At 39.3% G+C, this 15,541-nt stretch overlaps 1 protein-coding gene across 1 annotated transcript in view; it reads left to right on the forward strand.

The window, feature by feature from the left end:
• Positions 1-15,095, forward strand: part of gabra2a (gamma-aminobutyric acid type A receptor subunit alpha2a) — a 55,114-nt gene extending 40,019 nt beyond the window's left edge. The window contains exons 8-10 of the mRNA XM_084743281.1: positions 322-474; positions 12,998-13,200; positions 14,592-15,095. Of these exons, the coding sequence (XP_084599407.1) occupies positions 322-474; positions 12,998-13,200; positions 14,592-14,894 (659 nt within the window). The 3' untranslated portion in view covers positions 14,895-15,095. The remainder of the gene's footprint in view (positions 1-321; positions 475-12,997; positions 13,201-14,591) is intronic.
• Positions 15,096-15,541: the final 446 nt, after the last annotated feature.

The following is a 15,541-nucleotide window of genomic DNA, read 5'->3' on the forward strand; positions in this document are numbered from 1 at the left end:
AATACACTGCTGAACTTGTAATACATTACACTGACCACTTATAATACTTCATAGGCTTTGTATAAGTTGTCAAGTGTGATTATAAATGCATTATAATATCTTATGAATGTGCTTATAATTCATTATATACATGATCTACGGTATTACTGACTCTTCTTGAATGTATTATACATGAATAGAACACTGTGCATACTTGTTATTTATGTTCCTTTTAATGTCCGCATGTGTAACTGCCAGTGTCCACTGTATGTGTCCACACTCACTCAGCTGGACTTCTCTGCCACTCGTCCATTCACATGTCCTGTCCTGTCCTGTCCTCAGGTGAATACACAGTCATGATGGCTCACTTCCATCTGAAGAGGAAGATCGGCTACTTTGTGATCCAGACGTATCTGCCCTGCATCATGACGGTCATCCTGTCCCAGGTCTCCTTCTGGCTCAATCGAGAGTCTGTGCCGGCCAGAACTGTCTTTGGTGAGTTTTTCATTTTTAACATGTAAAACACCAGCTAAAGGCAGCTACGTTAGCTGCAGTTAGTGGTTACTTTAGCAACAAGTAACACTATCTGTCAATCAAGAAATACTGTAGTTGAGGCAGAGCAACAGGGGGACATCAGAGGAAAAAACAGAAATTATTTTCTCCATAAATCACCGTCCAGGTCAGAGTCCTGATCAGAGCCACAGTAAATCACCTCGGTACGACATTGATACAGAAGTGAATTGTGGGGGCGCCAAATCTTGCACAGTGTTGCTTTCAGGAACTAATTGTGAAAGTAAAACTCAGCAGCTACTAGTCATAATCTTGGGTAAATACTCGGTGTGATGTAGCAACTAATTTCTGGGAGCACAAAAAATTAGTAATGTTTAATGTTTTAATTCATAATTGCGATGACTCAGCAGCTGAAGCACAGTTAATTAGCAACGACTCATAAAGAAAGTGTTCAGTAAGTTGATTCACAGATATTAATAAACTATTCATTACCTAATGATTCACTACTATAGTATCTCCTGGTATCATCATACGAAGTGTTTTCCAAATGAGAGTATTCGTCCTTACTTTGAAGTACTTGTGATATGGTCATTTATATGGTAATCAGTCATGCATAATTCCTAAATTTGTACTGTAATGAGTTCAATAAAAATGCTAATGTAAGCTCAATTAATATTCATTATTCACATTTTCAATGCAATTGTTAACTGCCAAAAACTTTCAGCCGTCTTAAAACCTCACAGAAGAAAAAAGCAACAAATGTAATCAGGTGACTGTGGGCAGGAAGCCAGTGTCGGCATTGAATAAAAAAAAAAGGATTTATGTTTGAAACATTGCAGCAATACAGCTGAAAACACACATAAAAAGGTGAAAAAGACAAAAGAGCCAACAAAATAGTTTCAGTTTTGAGCCCAACTGAATGTTAAGTTTTGAAATAAACTTAAAAAGTTGTGCCAACCTGTAATCTTTAGTTGAGATCGTTTACTTAACTTCTGTAGATAAACTTGAAAAAACAAAACAACAAAAAAACAAAGTATTTCAACAATTGATCACAGTTATTTATCATTATTTGGGTGCCTGAAAATTAAATGATCTCAATCGAAAATATTAAGCATTATTCACTTTCACTTCAAAAGTTATTTTTACTATTTTTACCATTTTTTTGTTTCTGAAATTCAAAGATTCAAGTTTATCTAATGAAGAAAACTAAATTATGTCAGTGTTGGTAAAACTTTGTCAAACTTAAGAGTCTGAGTTGGGCTCAAATCCAAAAAATCTATTGCAGTAAGTTGCCTTGAAATTTTGAGTCAACTTTCTCAACTTTATGTTTTACAGTGAAGAATATGTTTTAATGGGATTTACCTAAACGAGCTGACACTGATCGCAATTTTTTTTTCTACCAAAAATATAAAAATATTTTGCACTGGTCAGGGGGTAGTTGGCTAAAAAAATATTTTAAAGGGAAAAACATTTGAGAACCACTGATCTACGATATAGTCCTAAAATCATAGTTAGTCAGGAATTACTCAATGATTCATTAATTATCAGGTCATTCCTGATCCATTATAATTAGTGTAATTATAATATCATAATTATTTTAATCCTGCTTAGAATTGAATCCAGATACCCAACAAAATAAATCAAAATTAAAGATTGACACAGAAACAACTCTTTGCAACTGACCATAGCTAAATGATATCAACTCTTAGGTTATAAAAAAGGTAACTAGAAGAAGTCACTCAGTTGAGTGCAGATCCCCGTCATGCAGCAGATGATGAAGCACCTGCTGCAATGCTACCAACTGCCAGATGCAACCAGCAGAGATTTACAAAGTTCCACCAACATCAGCATGACCCCCACATAAGATGTCCCAAGTTGAAACAAGATTTCAAACAAAAGCAGTTACGGCCCCTAGTGGCTGGTTAAGAAGAGCGAGAGGTCAGCTGTCAATGGTCATATAAAACAGAATTACTATTTCACAGTTGTTTGTTTCCAACAACTAGTCAAGTTAGAGTTTACATCCATGCATGTCCACACTCATATAACATATGAATTAGTATGAATTCATGAGTTATGGCCAGAAATGTGTTTAGTGAGGTCATCATGACCTTAACATTTGACATCTGACCACCAACATTTAATCAGTTCATCTTTGCATCCAAGTGATCGTTTTGTTTCAAGCTTGAAGGAATACTCTCAAGGTGTTCTTGATATATTGCGTTCACAAGAAATGGGCTGACCTGCCTTCAGCTATAAAATCATAACAGCATAAAAGTTGTTAAAAAAAAGTAGTGTTTTTTAAGGTTTTTCCAAAATTCAGCAATCACATAATCCCCTCCTGGCATAGTCCCCTTATGCCTGGTCAAGAACATAAAATAAAGCAAGTTTTGGCATGTTGTTTAATTATATTTGGCAGAAAAGACAACTTTGATATATTGTGTTAGCACCTTTAATTCAGAAAACCTGCCATGAAAAATACTGTATTTATGTGCACTTTTGTGATGAAACAGAAAAGCACATAAATCCAAACAGCCCCAGCACAATCCCCCAAAGGTAAGTTATCCTCACCTGAACCTGCAGAGCTTTCAGTGGCCAGGTCTACAGTCCAGACTGTAAACTGTGTGTTCATGCTGACAGGTGAACATTTTATCAGGCCGCTGCAGGCAGGCCACCAGATGAGGGTCATGCTGCAATCAGGTCTCGCCCTGCTTATCTGCCAAAGGACAGTGGACCCACACCCACACTCTGATTTCCCATTTGGTAAAATGTCAGGGACCAGTCTGGGGCTAATGTAACGCTACCTTTCCATTTATCCCCTGCAGTATAATACGCATTAATAAACACAGCCATTATCTATTGTGACAAACAGGGCAGGGAAGGAAAGGTTGTGTTGAAAGGCATTTTGTGACCGAGTAAAAGACTTAATGAAAATTCTCAGTAGCAGAAACACCTGGTTCCCGATTCATAAACAGCATGTGCAGGTATGAGTGCATTATATGGTAAAAATCATTATTAATAAGCTTACATACTTTCATGCTGATTATAGATCCCCTTACAATCATTGGTGTTACAGCCAGCTCATTCTGCACAACTAGCACACACAGCAAACACATCTGACACCTATGTGCATGAGTAAAACACCATTGTGAGGCGTATATTTAAAGTGTAAACAAGACTAAAAGAGCGGAGTAAAATGTAGAAGGTTTGGTGTGTGGAGAAGTGAACACACTAATGTACTGTAGCTACCAGGAACACTGGTCAGTTACAGAAGTGGCATCTCAGCTCCACCCAGCCTCAGTAAAACTGGGCTTTATCCATTTTCCAAACATAATTAGTCCATGAGAAATTAGATTTTATCACTTCATTTGAAGGGTGTTATAAGAGTGCCATGACACCATCATAACCATGACATTAAACATATCATGAACATGAAAGAGTCTTTATGAATGTTTACGACTGTTTTCGTTAATCATCCAGTTATTTCTAATACAAAGTTGACACTGACATTGTATGAGATGTCTTTGTTATAACAACTTGACATTAACATCAACATGTCTTTCTTATGACAACTTAAATAAGACAACATAACATAAACATACCATAGTGGGCCTAACTTAAAGAATAATTTCACTTTATTTGTTAACTGTCATATGTGGTTGGTTTTGACACTGGCTGTAATAACACCATTAAAAATGTGAATATTTGCTGAATATTTTTTCTGTTTTCAACCACACTCTTGGGTGGGAGGCAGGGTTCACCCTGGACATGTTGCCAGTTCATCACAGGGCTGACACACAGAGACAAACATCCACTCACACTGCCATTCACACCTACAGGCAGTTTAGAGTACCTGCAGAGAACCCACGCAGAGACAGAGAGGACATGCAAACGCTGCACAGAAAGGCCCTGTCCCTGCCACAAACTCCCCAGTCCTGCAGTCAGGAACTTCTTGCTGTGAGTCTACAGTGCTAACTACTGCTCGAGTGTGCTGGCTGGGTTCATAACAGTGTCATGAATAATTTCCTTGACCTCAGCTAAAGTGGTACCATTCTGACGTCTCATAAAGACGCATTATTAAGCATTATTACACTGTCCAGTGCTTTTATAACGGTGTCATTGAATAATTACCTTGACCTTAACTACAGTGGTACCATTTGGACATGTCTTAAAGCTGCCATTAAATGTTATTAAAGACGTTGTCTTAATTATTGTAAAGCTGAATGTCTACTTTGTATCAGAAATGGCATAACTGACTGAATGAACAGTTACAGACATTTGGAAAGACTTATTCATGTTCATGACAGATGTCATGAAATGGTTAGGGATGCACTGATCGGCCGGCCAGCGACCGGAACCGTCTGGTTTGCAGTGTGACTGGCCCTGACCGGTGACCGGCCAGTCAGCATTGCATATCCGATTCTGTGCCAGTCGTATTCACCACATGCTCTGCACAATGGTAACATCATGTGCGCAGCAGACATCACACCACCAACAGGGCTGATCACAGCAGCACACCCTCAGACACATGCTCACATGAAGTCAGTGTCAGCAAAAGATTACAAGAACAAGATAAAGAGAAAACAGACAGTCTACAACGAGATGGTGTCCCAGAACAGCAGTAAACTTTCTAGCTCTTCATGCTAATATTAGCCAGCAGCAGACTGCTGTTTATAGACTGACAGTTAAAATCTCTCCTCCTGTTCTGACTGAAGAATAAACAACCTGTGTCAATGCGTCAAACATTTTCTCATCCAGACTCGTTTAACTTCTGCGTCTCTTTTTCTCATTGCAAAGTTTGACTAGAGAAAACTGTTGCAACATGTCAGTCCCCAGTTTGCTTACATCTGCTTCCACACGAGATCAAGTGAAACTGCCTCCTACCAGATTCCAAATCTCAAGAGCTCATGTTCCCTCTGGTATATAATCTTAATATATTGGAGAAAATGTATAAGTTATTTAATAGTCATTGCTTTATTATTAACATCCAATTTAATTTTACAAAAAAAGTTTTTTGTTTGTGTAGTCAATTACAGTTATTAAAGAGACAGAAAATGGGAATCAGCCAAAAAAATCAGAATTGGCTAAGAAAAATCATCAGTCAATCATTGCATCTGTAGTAATGGTTATGGCAGTTTTAGTGATAATCACTAGAGACAACACTCTGCACAAAGAAACATTCGCTTCACAAATACTCAATTTCCCAATATCCTCTTTTGTTCCTGGACAAGTCCCCAAATTATTGCATTTTAGTAGCAACATTTTGGTCTCATGTACACCCCTTCAAATAAAGTGTTACTAAAGTGTTTACTCTTGGTATTCTTATCTTAAAACAGGTTGAACTACCAGATTATATTTTATTAATAAGAAATGTGATGACTGGAATTGTGTTGTTAGTCAGTTTGTGTTGCAGCTGGTCAACATTCAAACACTAGTGGTTGTTCTGATGTACCAGTCTGATCCAGTATAACACACACAGGCTCAACAAACAACTCCGTTATATGCTGCACAGTTGGTCTATCATAGATTTTCAGGGTTTTGGTGGTTTATTGGTGCAATATTACAAGCATTATTGCAATATTAAAATAAATGTCATCCTGTTGTTCTCTAGATAGGCCTATGCATGCCAAGGTAGCTCTAATGTGACTCCCGTGGCCCAGTTGGCAGGAGAAGGGAATAAAAAGATGTCTCTACCTCACAGTGTGATTCCTGAAGTGCCACTCAGCAAGGAAATTAATCTGCAACTGCTTCTTACGACATCAAAGAAATTCATGGCTGAAGCAATCTTACTGTAGCAAGTTTAAAAAAATTGTATTGCAGCTAATTCCAGTGGTCAGGGTGTGATCCATGGCAGAGTGGGCTTTCAGTGCTGTCTGGCAGAGGGAGCACAACAACAGCAACGTAACACCACAATTCAGAACATCATTCATCATTAATTTAGGAAAAATCATGAGTGTGGACCTATGAAAATGTCTATCCATCCATCAGATTTCTTCCTCTTGTTGGGGGTTGTGCCGCAGTTGCAGCAGGCTAAGCAGGGTATTCGTGATATCTCTCTCCCCACAATGCTTTCCAGATCCTCTTGGTGGATCTTGAGGCCAGATGGGATATGAAATCCCTCCAGTGAGCTCTGGGTCTACCCCAAGGTCTCCTCCAGTGGGATGTGCCCAGAAAAACCTCCAATGGAAAGCACCCAGGAGGCATCCTAATCAGATGCCCAAACCACCTCAGCTGGCTCTTTTTGTAATGAATTCTACTCCAAGTTCCCTCCAGATGTCCAAGTTCCTCACCCTATCTCTAAGACTCAGCCACTCATTTTGGCTGCTTGTATCCACAATCTCATTCTTTTTGGTCACTACCCAAAGCTCATAGGTGAGGGGTTGGACCATAGGTCGATTGGAAAATCATGTCTCAACTCCCTTTGCATCACAATGGTCTGGTACAATGCTCGCATTACTGATGACGCCGCATCAGTTCATCTGTCCATCTCATGCTACATTTTGACATCACTTGTGGACTGGAACCTGAGATACTTAAACTCACTTGCTTGGGACAGCAACTCACACCCCACATGCAGGGAGCACCACTTTTTCCAGAATAGACTGATGGCCTCTGCTTGATGGTGCTGATTGTCAACCCAGCCACTTCACACTTGGCTGCAAAACACTCCAGTGCAAGCTAAAGTTTACAACCTGATGAGGCCAACAGAACCACATCATTTGCAAAAAGCAAAGATGCAATGCCAAGGTTCGCAAATCACTCTCCTCACGCCTGCTGCACCTTGAGACCCTGTCCATGCATATTACAAACAGGATTGGAGACAAGGGGCAACCTTGGAGGTGTCCAACAACCACTGAAAGCATGTATGTCTTTACACCCAGAATATGGCCCCAGCTTGCACTTCAGTCATTCAAAAATTGGATGGCTCATAGCCCCAATCCCATAGGCTTGCAGCGCCACCCACAGGATCCCTTGCAGGATACAGTCATAAAGCCTTCTCCAAGTCCACAAAAACAGACTGGATGGATGGTCAAATTGCCATGGACCCTGCCTACCTCCCCACAGCATAAAGAGCTGGTCCACTGTTCCATGGCCTACTGTTCCCTGGAATAAGCCTTGCTCTTCCTGAATGGTTCAACAATCCGCCATCCTTTCCAGCACTCTGGAGTAATCCTTCCTTGGGAGGCTGAGCAGTGAAACTTGAGTTGTGATTTTGCCTGAATTAATCACATCTCTCCAATGACTTTCTATGTGATCGCGCTGCGTCTACGTCTCACCTAAATGCACATAAAAAACTCATTGATAAAATGAAGAGTTTTGCACCATGACCACCATACAGAAATGTGGGCAGTGTTTTTTCAGGTTCTTTAGACCTAGATATCAAGTTACTGCATGACCAACATAAACAATGGTTGGTCTAAATATCAAAAAACAGTCATGAATTTTTTTTTCAAGGCAAACTCAAGCAACACATTTTGTTGTGTAGTTTGGAGAATGTTTTTTTCCCCAATTCCCATTCTTAATTCCCGTGCTTTTGGATGGCATCACACTTAGTCAGGTCATGCTTTTGTGTCCAACCAGCTTTTAATATTTTCTGTCGATCCTCCAAGATTGAGTTAGATCTGATAGAAATTCAGATGCCCCTTGAATCAGTTAATTCCATGTGGAATACTTTAATGACAGTGAGATCAAATCCAAAAGGCTGACATTGATTTAGACCTGCTCCAAATGAAGACGAATTCTACAGAAAAAAAGCACAATGCTGATTCTTCAGGATGGAATTTGGAAGGGGAAGAGGTGTGTGTGTGTGCGTGGTTTTGGATGTATGTTTGTGTGCGTGTGTGTACACATATGTGGAATGCAACATCAAAAGGAAAGCACATTATCCTCTTACAGTGGGTAGAGCAGTGTTTGCTGTGTGATAGAGAGCTTTTAAATATGACCTGCAGCGCAAATAGTATGTTTGTGCATGCATGTGTGCATGTGTGTGCTTATATTGTCAGACATACGTCATACACCTGCTTTTGACCTAAATGTATCAACATTAAGAAGCCATCCCACTCATTAGTGTTTATAATAGTATTATATTAATTGTTGTCAAACATAGGAAGTGAGTGATACCTCTACTCTAGTTATTAAAGACTCAAAAACACCAGTCTTCATATTCTAATCTTGCATCAGTTCCTCCCTTTCTTGATGATTCCAACAACTGCCTGACTGCCAAAACGAAATGTGATGCATTTATGTTGCCAATACTTACCCGGACACAAATGCTACAACAGTCTCACAAATCTCATGCTGGCTGGGACATACAGGCCAGTGGTTTCCCACCCACTGGCTTTGATAGTACCCCCCAAAATCCATGGATGGAGCTGCATCCATGAGGAAGCAGAACAAGACGGAGGAATGCACCAGCTTATCACAGAAGAAAGTAATGCCCTGCCACTGATTGGGCAGATGAGGCCAAAAGCGCAAGTAAGAGCGACACCCTTCATAGAGAGATGAGATTATGCAAATTACAAATAAGATGAAAGAGAGACTTTGAGGAATGACACGCATGGCAAAGTTTGATGCCAAGGAGGGTGAGAAATTATTGTTTCATGACATTTTCAACAGAGGAGAAAGTCTTGGGATACCCTCTAATATTTGACTGAGCCTCAGAAACTAAGTTGAATATGCATGGCTACTCCTGCCGCTGAAGGTCGGCGACCCCAAAATAAAATTGGATGCCCATTTCATAAGTCATTTATTTCTGCCTTGGAGAGCCAGCTAGTTTTCTTCGTATAATGCTGTAAAAAATAGTCAAGGACAGAAACAAAATGAAGGGAAGATATTCCAATTGAATGAGCCTATTAATGCTTAAGAAGGGGCCAGAGCGGAGAGAGGACTGATGGAAGGAAGATTAATTTTCTTCCCTGAATATTCAGTTGGACTAGTGTGTAGGACTGGAAATGAAGAAGACTCCAATGGGCCAATAACATATCTTTTATTTGCCTCTTTATCTAAGAGCTGAGAGACCAATTCTGAATCTTAATTTGTAATCTCATGTCTTATCTCAGACCTTGTATCTTATCTTAATTTAGGAAATACTAAATAAAAGCTGTTAATTTACTTGGTACTCTTCCTGTCATGTGTGTGTCTGTTTACAGTGTTCGAGGTCCCATAATTCCATGATAAACAGGTGGTAATTACCAAGTCACATATTTGAAATTTCTTAGAAATTACCTACACATTACCCAGAAATTTCATGGTTAAGAATGTGATAATGATTAAGTACCATTTTCATGTGGTTGGTGGTAATTGCAAAGCAACATATTTTAACTTTCTTTGAAATAAATAAATTTCAAATATGTTGCTTTGTAATTACTACCAACTACTTGAAAATGGTACGTGCTATTTTATTGCTACTATCACATAAGTAACCATAAAATTTGGATATAATACGTGGGTAATATCAAGAAATGTCATATATGTTACTTGGTAAGTACCACCTATTTACCATGAAATTATGGGACATGGAAATTGAAGTGTTAGTGAATGTAAGCTGCTTGTATCCTTCAGAACAGCTGTCTTATTTAACTTGTCACTGGCTAACTAGCTTTCTGTACTGGACAAGAAAAGATGGGTGATCAGTTTTAGCTTTGATGAGCATTAATTATGTCGGTGGAGGAGAAGAAACACCACCTTTTGGGGAAGTTTTCTTCCCAGTTATTGGCCCATGATAAGGATTTGAACAGTTTGAACACTTGAATAAAATTCAAAATTAATCGTCTTGACAGTCGGTATATACACAATAATACACAGGGACAATTTAAAGCATCATCATAAGATTGAAAAGCCTTTTCAGTCTTCAGTTCTTCAGTACAGATGTCTCTTTAATAGATCATTCAGATCCTAAGATAGGATAGGATTTTTCTCATATGCAGTTAGGAAGCATAAGATAGGATTTACTTGTCATGGAAGGATCCAAGGAGGAGTTATGAATTGCACACTGACCTGGGATGAGTGTCTTTGCAACTGCTGTAGATGTGAAGACAAAGAGTGCACAAAAACAAATACAGTTGTGTTGAATTTATTGCAGACTGGTGTGCTATTGAAAGGATGTACTTGATAGTTTGGAGAGAAAGAGAGACTGTGAATGAGGCAGAGATGAGGCTGAGATGGCACTGTGGGGCAAAAGAGAGCAGCGTGACCTGTAATCCTGCAGGTAGTGCAGGAAATGGCTTGGGCACCTCCAGTGAGCACGACCGGTAATTCACTGTCCACTGCAGACCAGTTCACACGTGTGTAGAGTGTCCTGGAGTCACAGATGAGGCTGAGCAGGCAGGAGAACAAGTAGCACAAGAGACATTTCTCCTCTTAGGCTCAGAAGCCTGAAAAGGACCTGATTTCTTGGTCCTTTGATGGCCATGAGCAGGCCCAGAGGGGGAACAGCTGGAGCAGATGTGTGTTGAATGGGAGGTAGCGAATACTCAGTGAGATCACTGCAGACTTGTTGATCTGCCAGCTTGTGGAGCTAAGAGACAGGGAGGCCATCAGCTTTGTTACTAGTAAACTCTCTAAACAGACATCTTCTGTTTGTTGTCTGAGTATTAATCGATCAAGTTTGGACGGGCTTTGTTCACATGCAGCTAAACAGTCTGTATGGAGAGTAAAGAGGCACAACACACTGGCTGAAATGCAGTCTCTTAACCCATCAGCTATGGTCTGACAACATTTCATAATTTCATTAGCTCTTTATTTAATTTATCTGCATTCATATGCAGAGATCTGTTTATTTATTCTTAGCCTTCAACTCCATTCTTGGGTTTTAAGTTGCTAATCAGACTTCAAACAACAAAAAAAGTCTTGGCTTTGAAACATTGGATGTTGCCCCTAGAGACTAAATCATGGTCAGACAATAGCCAGTGCTTGTCTCACGGAGGTGAAATCTGATTGGTTTGACTGAAAGGGTGAACGCCTTAAGTCAGCTGTTTGAGTGGAGAGAATGAATGTAAATGGAGTAATCTTCCTGATTAAACTTCCGCTAAGTTTCATTTCAGTTTTATGCGCAGTTCTTTTTGATTTCATAAGTAGCCCCAATGAGATATGAACAAAATCAAGTTAAAGGTTCAGAAGGAATTTCTTGAGCTAAACACTACACTAAAGAGACTATATGTCACCATGACTGATAAGTAAAAACACAATATCAAGAATTAAAAATATTCTCTGAAAATGCAAATGAATTGTGTGATCAGTGTTACAAGAAAACACAGTGGGGCTCTGTAACCTAACTATGCCTGACTGAGGAATTTGATACAAGGCTTATTCCAATGGTTCAATATTGCTTGCGGGATTGAAGTAAAGATAACTTTTACTAAACACGTAATGCAACTCCATAGCATCTTTCATCAGACACTCTCTCCTGGTATATTCCCACATCTTTCAACCTCCACACCAACATGTTTATAATACAGACTTCATGTTATAAATGTCTAATCTCCATGACCAAACTGAGATAATCCTGATGAAATTGTTACGACATCACCAGATTTTTTTGTCAGACTCAAGATATTCCTTGATTACTCCCACAGTGGGGAAATTTACGATGTTCCATCAGTAAAGTGGATAGCAAAAATATAAACAAGCATCAAGAAATAATGGGTAATATAAAAGGGTATAAAGAGTAAATATAAAAATAGAAACAGTATATACAAGATAAGAAAATTCAGCAGCATTGGACAGAGGGAATACTCATACTGCACATAGAATGATAATACACTTGATTATTGCACATTGGAATTAAAAATTCACCTTAGTGAGATTGACAGATGTCCTCCAGTACCACAGAAGACACAGTCCCTTCTCACAGCAGCAATATAACATGAAATAGTGGTGTAAACACAGGTGTCACCAATGATACTAATTGAGGTTCTGTTCCATTCAGTCAGGCTACCGCTATTGTGCCTGTTGGCTCACTGGAAATTATGATTTCCTACACTAAATGGAACGGGACTTTAATTAGTATCAATGATAGTACCTGTGTTTAGCCCACTGTTTCATAACAATATAGCAATACAGCCATGAAAAAAGATAATATGGTATAATAAAGTAAGTAAGTAATCTGACTTTTATGTGTATGCTTAGTTTCTATGTTTTGTTCTATTTTTGTACGAAATTTCTGTCCAATGTCTGAAACAAAACAGGCTGAGCACGTCTTCTTAGACAACTAAGTGTATTTGCAAACATCTTGCACCTTGTAATTTACCACCCTGTGTCCTCATCATTTGTTCCAGTGCGCCTGCTGTTCTGGAGTCAGGCTGTAAATAACACTTGGCATATGGGACACGTGTTCAGACAAACGTGTCATTCAGTGGACAGACGGCCATCAGGACTCCTAAAGGATTTGCAAAAAAAAACAAAAAAACTTGTCTGAGTTATTGTGAGGCGTTCCTCTTCTGTTTGCCTTTGACAGAATGTAGTCTCTCTTACTGAATATAATTGTTTCTATGTTTTTGCCCTCTCTTTCCAGGTGTTACTACAGTTCTCACAATGACAACCCTGAGTATTAGTGCCCGTAATTCACTGCCCAAAGTGGCCTATGCTACTGCCATGGACTGGTTCATCGCTGTCTGCTACGCCTTCGTCTTCTCTGCACTCATCGAATTCGCTACTGTCAACTACTTCACCAAGCGAGGCTGGGCCTGGGACGGGAAGAGTGTCGTCAATGACAAGGTAGCCAACACAAAGCAGCACACCTAGAGGAGCTATTTCTCTTTAATCGTACAGGGGATGGCTGTGTCTTGGGGTTGGTCTACGGACTAACAGAGAACTTTCCTCATCAGTTGTTATGCTAGGCTATAGAGGAGAAAGCAAAGTAGAATGGTTAAAGGAACAGTTCATCCCCAAATCAAAAATATAAATTTTTCCTCTCATTTATCCATGTAGATAGTCTTAGTGTGAGTTGTTGAGGTTTAAAGATATGGCCATAGAAACGCTTGCATTCTCTCCAATGTAATGGAACAACAGCTGTGTCTCTTTCTAGAAATAATGACCCAGTAACTCAAAGTAATCTACCGAACTTGTTGTTGGAAATTTCATGTAGGAACTACTTTCTTTCTGCAGTAGAATCTACAGTGCAACCTACTGAAACTACTTTCTTTCTACCTTACTTTCTCTCTCTTTCTTTCTACCAGAAAGAAAGTAGTTCCTACTAGAACTTTAATTGGGCCTGGAAAGTTGAGCCCGACAAGGCCCACGCCTGACAAAATTCTGTCTGAACCTGAACCTGTCCCTAGTTAGCACATTTCAGCCCAAACCCGATTATAACCTGATATTTTTCTTCACAAGCTTCCCTTTATGTAACAAACAGTCCGAGTTAGCAGTGACAGGGACGATACATAGGGGGAATTTGACTTCTGGAGAAAAAAGTACTATACTACTACTACTAAAATTTGATAATAATAATAATAATAATAATAATAATAATAATAATAATTGTTATTATTATCATAAGACAGCCCAAACCCAACATAAGCCCATGAAATATGTATGAAATAAAGTCTGATCCGATCCAAACCTGTCTGGTTCCATCAGGTCCTGCCAAGTTCGGTCACAGATCTCAAGCTCTAGTTCCTACATGAAACCGTCCACAACAAGGTCTGCGGATTATCTCGAGTAACCAGGTCATAATTTTTGGAAAGAGACACTGGTGTTAAATTTTTTAAATGTATCTTTTTTGGCACAAACCGAGTGCCCTCTAGGAAGAGAGATGGCAGACAACTCTATGGCCGATATCTGCAACTTACACCAGAAGTATCTAGATAGATAAATAGTACTGCAGGACATTATCTTATTATTTTAAAAGCCTTTCACAAGCCTCAAAGTCCTCTCCTTTCATGATAAGCATTTTTGTGAAATGTTGCAGGAAGTGTTGAATAGCTGCTTTATTGTAATAGATAAAAATAATTAGCTTCTTGGTTACAACAGTGGAGCTACAATAATGCTGACAGTTGGGTATTGTCTGTGAGCGTTTGTATTCTCTCAAAACTAAAATTGAGCATGGTAAATAAATAGCCTCATATTTACTTGATAAGGTCTCTAATGCAGAGGCGTTTTCCCTGCAGAAAAAGGAAGCGGCCGTCATGAAGAAGAACAACGCCTATGCTGTAGCCGTGGCTAACTACGCCCCCAACATCACTAAAGACTCCACGCTGCCCACCATCTCCAAGTGCGCTCTGAGCGAGCCCAACAAGACCACAGCGGAGACGAAGCCCGAGCAGAACAAGAAAACCTTCAACAGCGTCAGTAAGATCGACCGCATCTCCCGCATCATGTTCCCCGTGCTGTTCGGGAGCTTTAACCTGGTCTACTGGGCCACCTACCTGAACAGAGAACCGGTCATTAAAGACCTGGATCCTTCCAAATGAACTGCCAGGACTCATCCAAACACACAGACCACAGGACTTCTACATCTGTTGGTATTTGTTTTTGTCAGTGAGAAGCTGTTTACATGCACGGAGAATCCCCTTCTCTCTTTCCTTAATTGCAGTTTTGGATTGATGGGGTTAGAATAAATTTCAGGTTATATTACATGTGTAAATCAGGCGTCTTTACCAGGTTATAACCAGAATACTACTAATACTAATCTACAAAAACACACTGAATAAAAAAAAGGCCTTTTTTTTTTCTAATTATGGCTTCCAAATATTATAATTATGATAGTACCTGGATGGACTTATTAGATTCTGATGGTCCAAACTCATGGCCCCTGTGACCTCAAGTCTGGTCCCTTTCTGACTAAATACATTTAAGGAATATTTAAGGAATGCTGCCGTTTATATGATGTTTATATCGTATGAAGCAGAAAAGAAAAATATCAAATGCAGTCCTCAGTCCTATTGGTATATATGTCACAGTAAAACTTTATATTAATGTGCTTGCAATATGCATTAGTTAATAGGTAATTAGGTCCTTATTAACTTTAATGTGTTAATATGACTATATTGTTAATTGTTGGATTATAAGACATTCATAAGCACTTACAAGACAGTTTATTGATTGTTTAAGAGCATTA

This window comes from Lutjanus erythropterus, chromosome 18 (assembly GCF_056507025.1).
Source record: "Lutjanus erythropterus isolate fLutEry1 chromosome 18, fLutEry1.hap2, whole genome shotgun sequence".
Lineage (NCBI taxonomy): Eukaryota > Metazoa > Chordata > Actinopteri > Lutjaniformes > Lutjanidae > Lutjanus > Lutjanus erythropterus.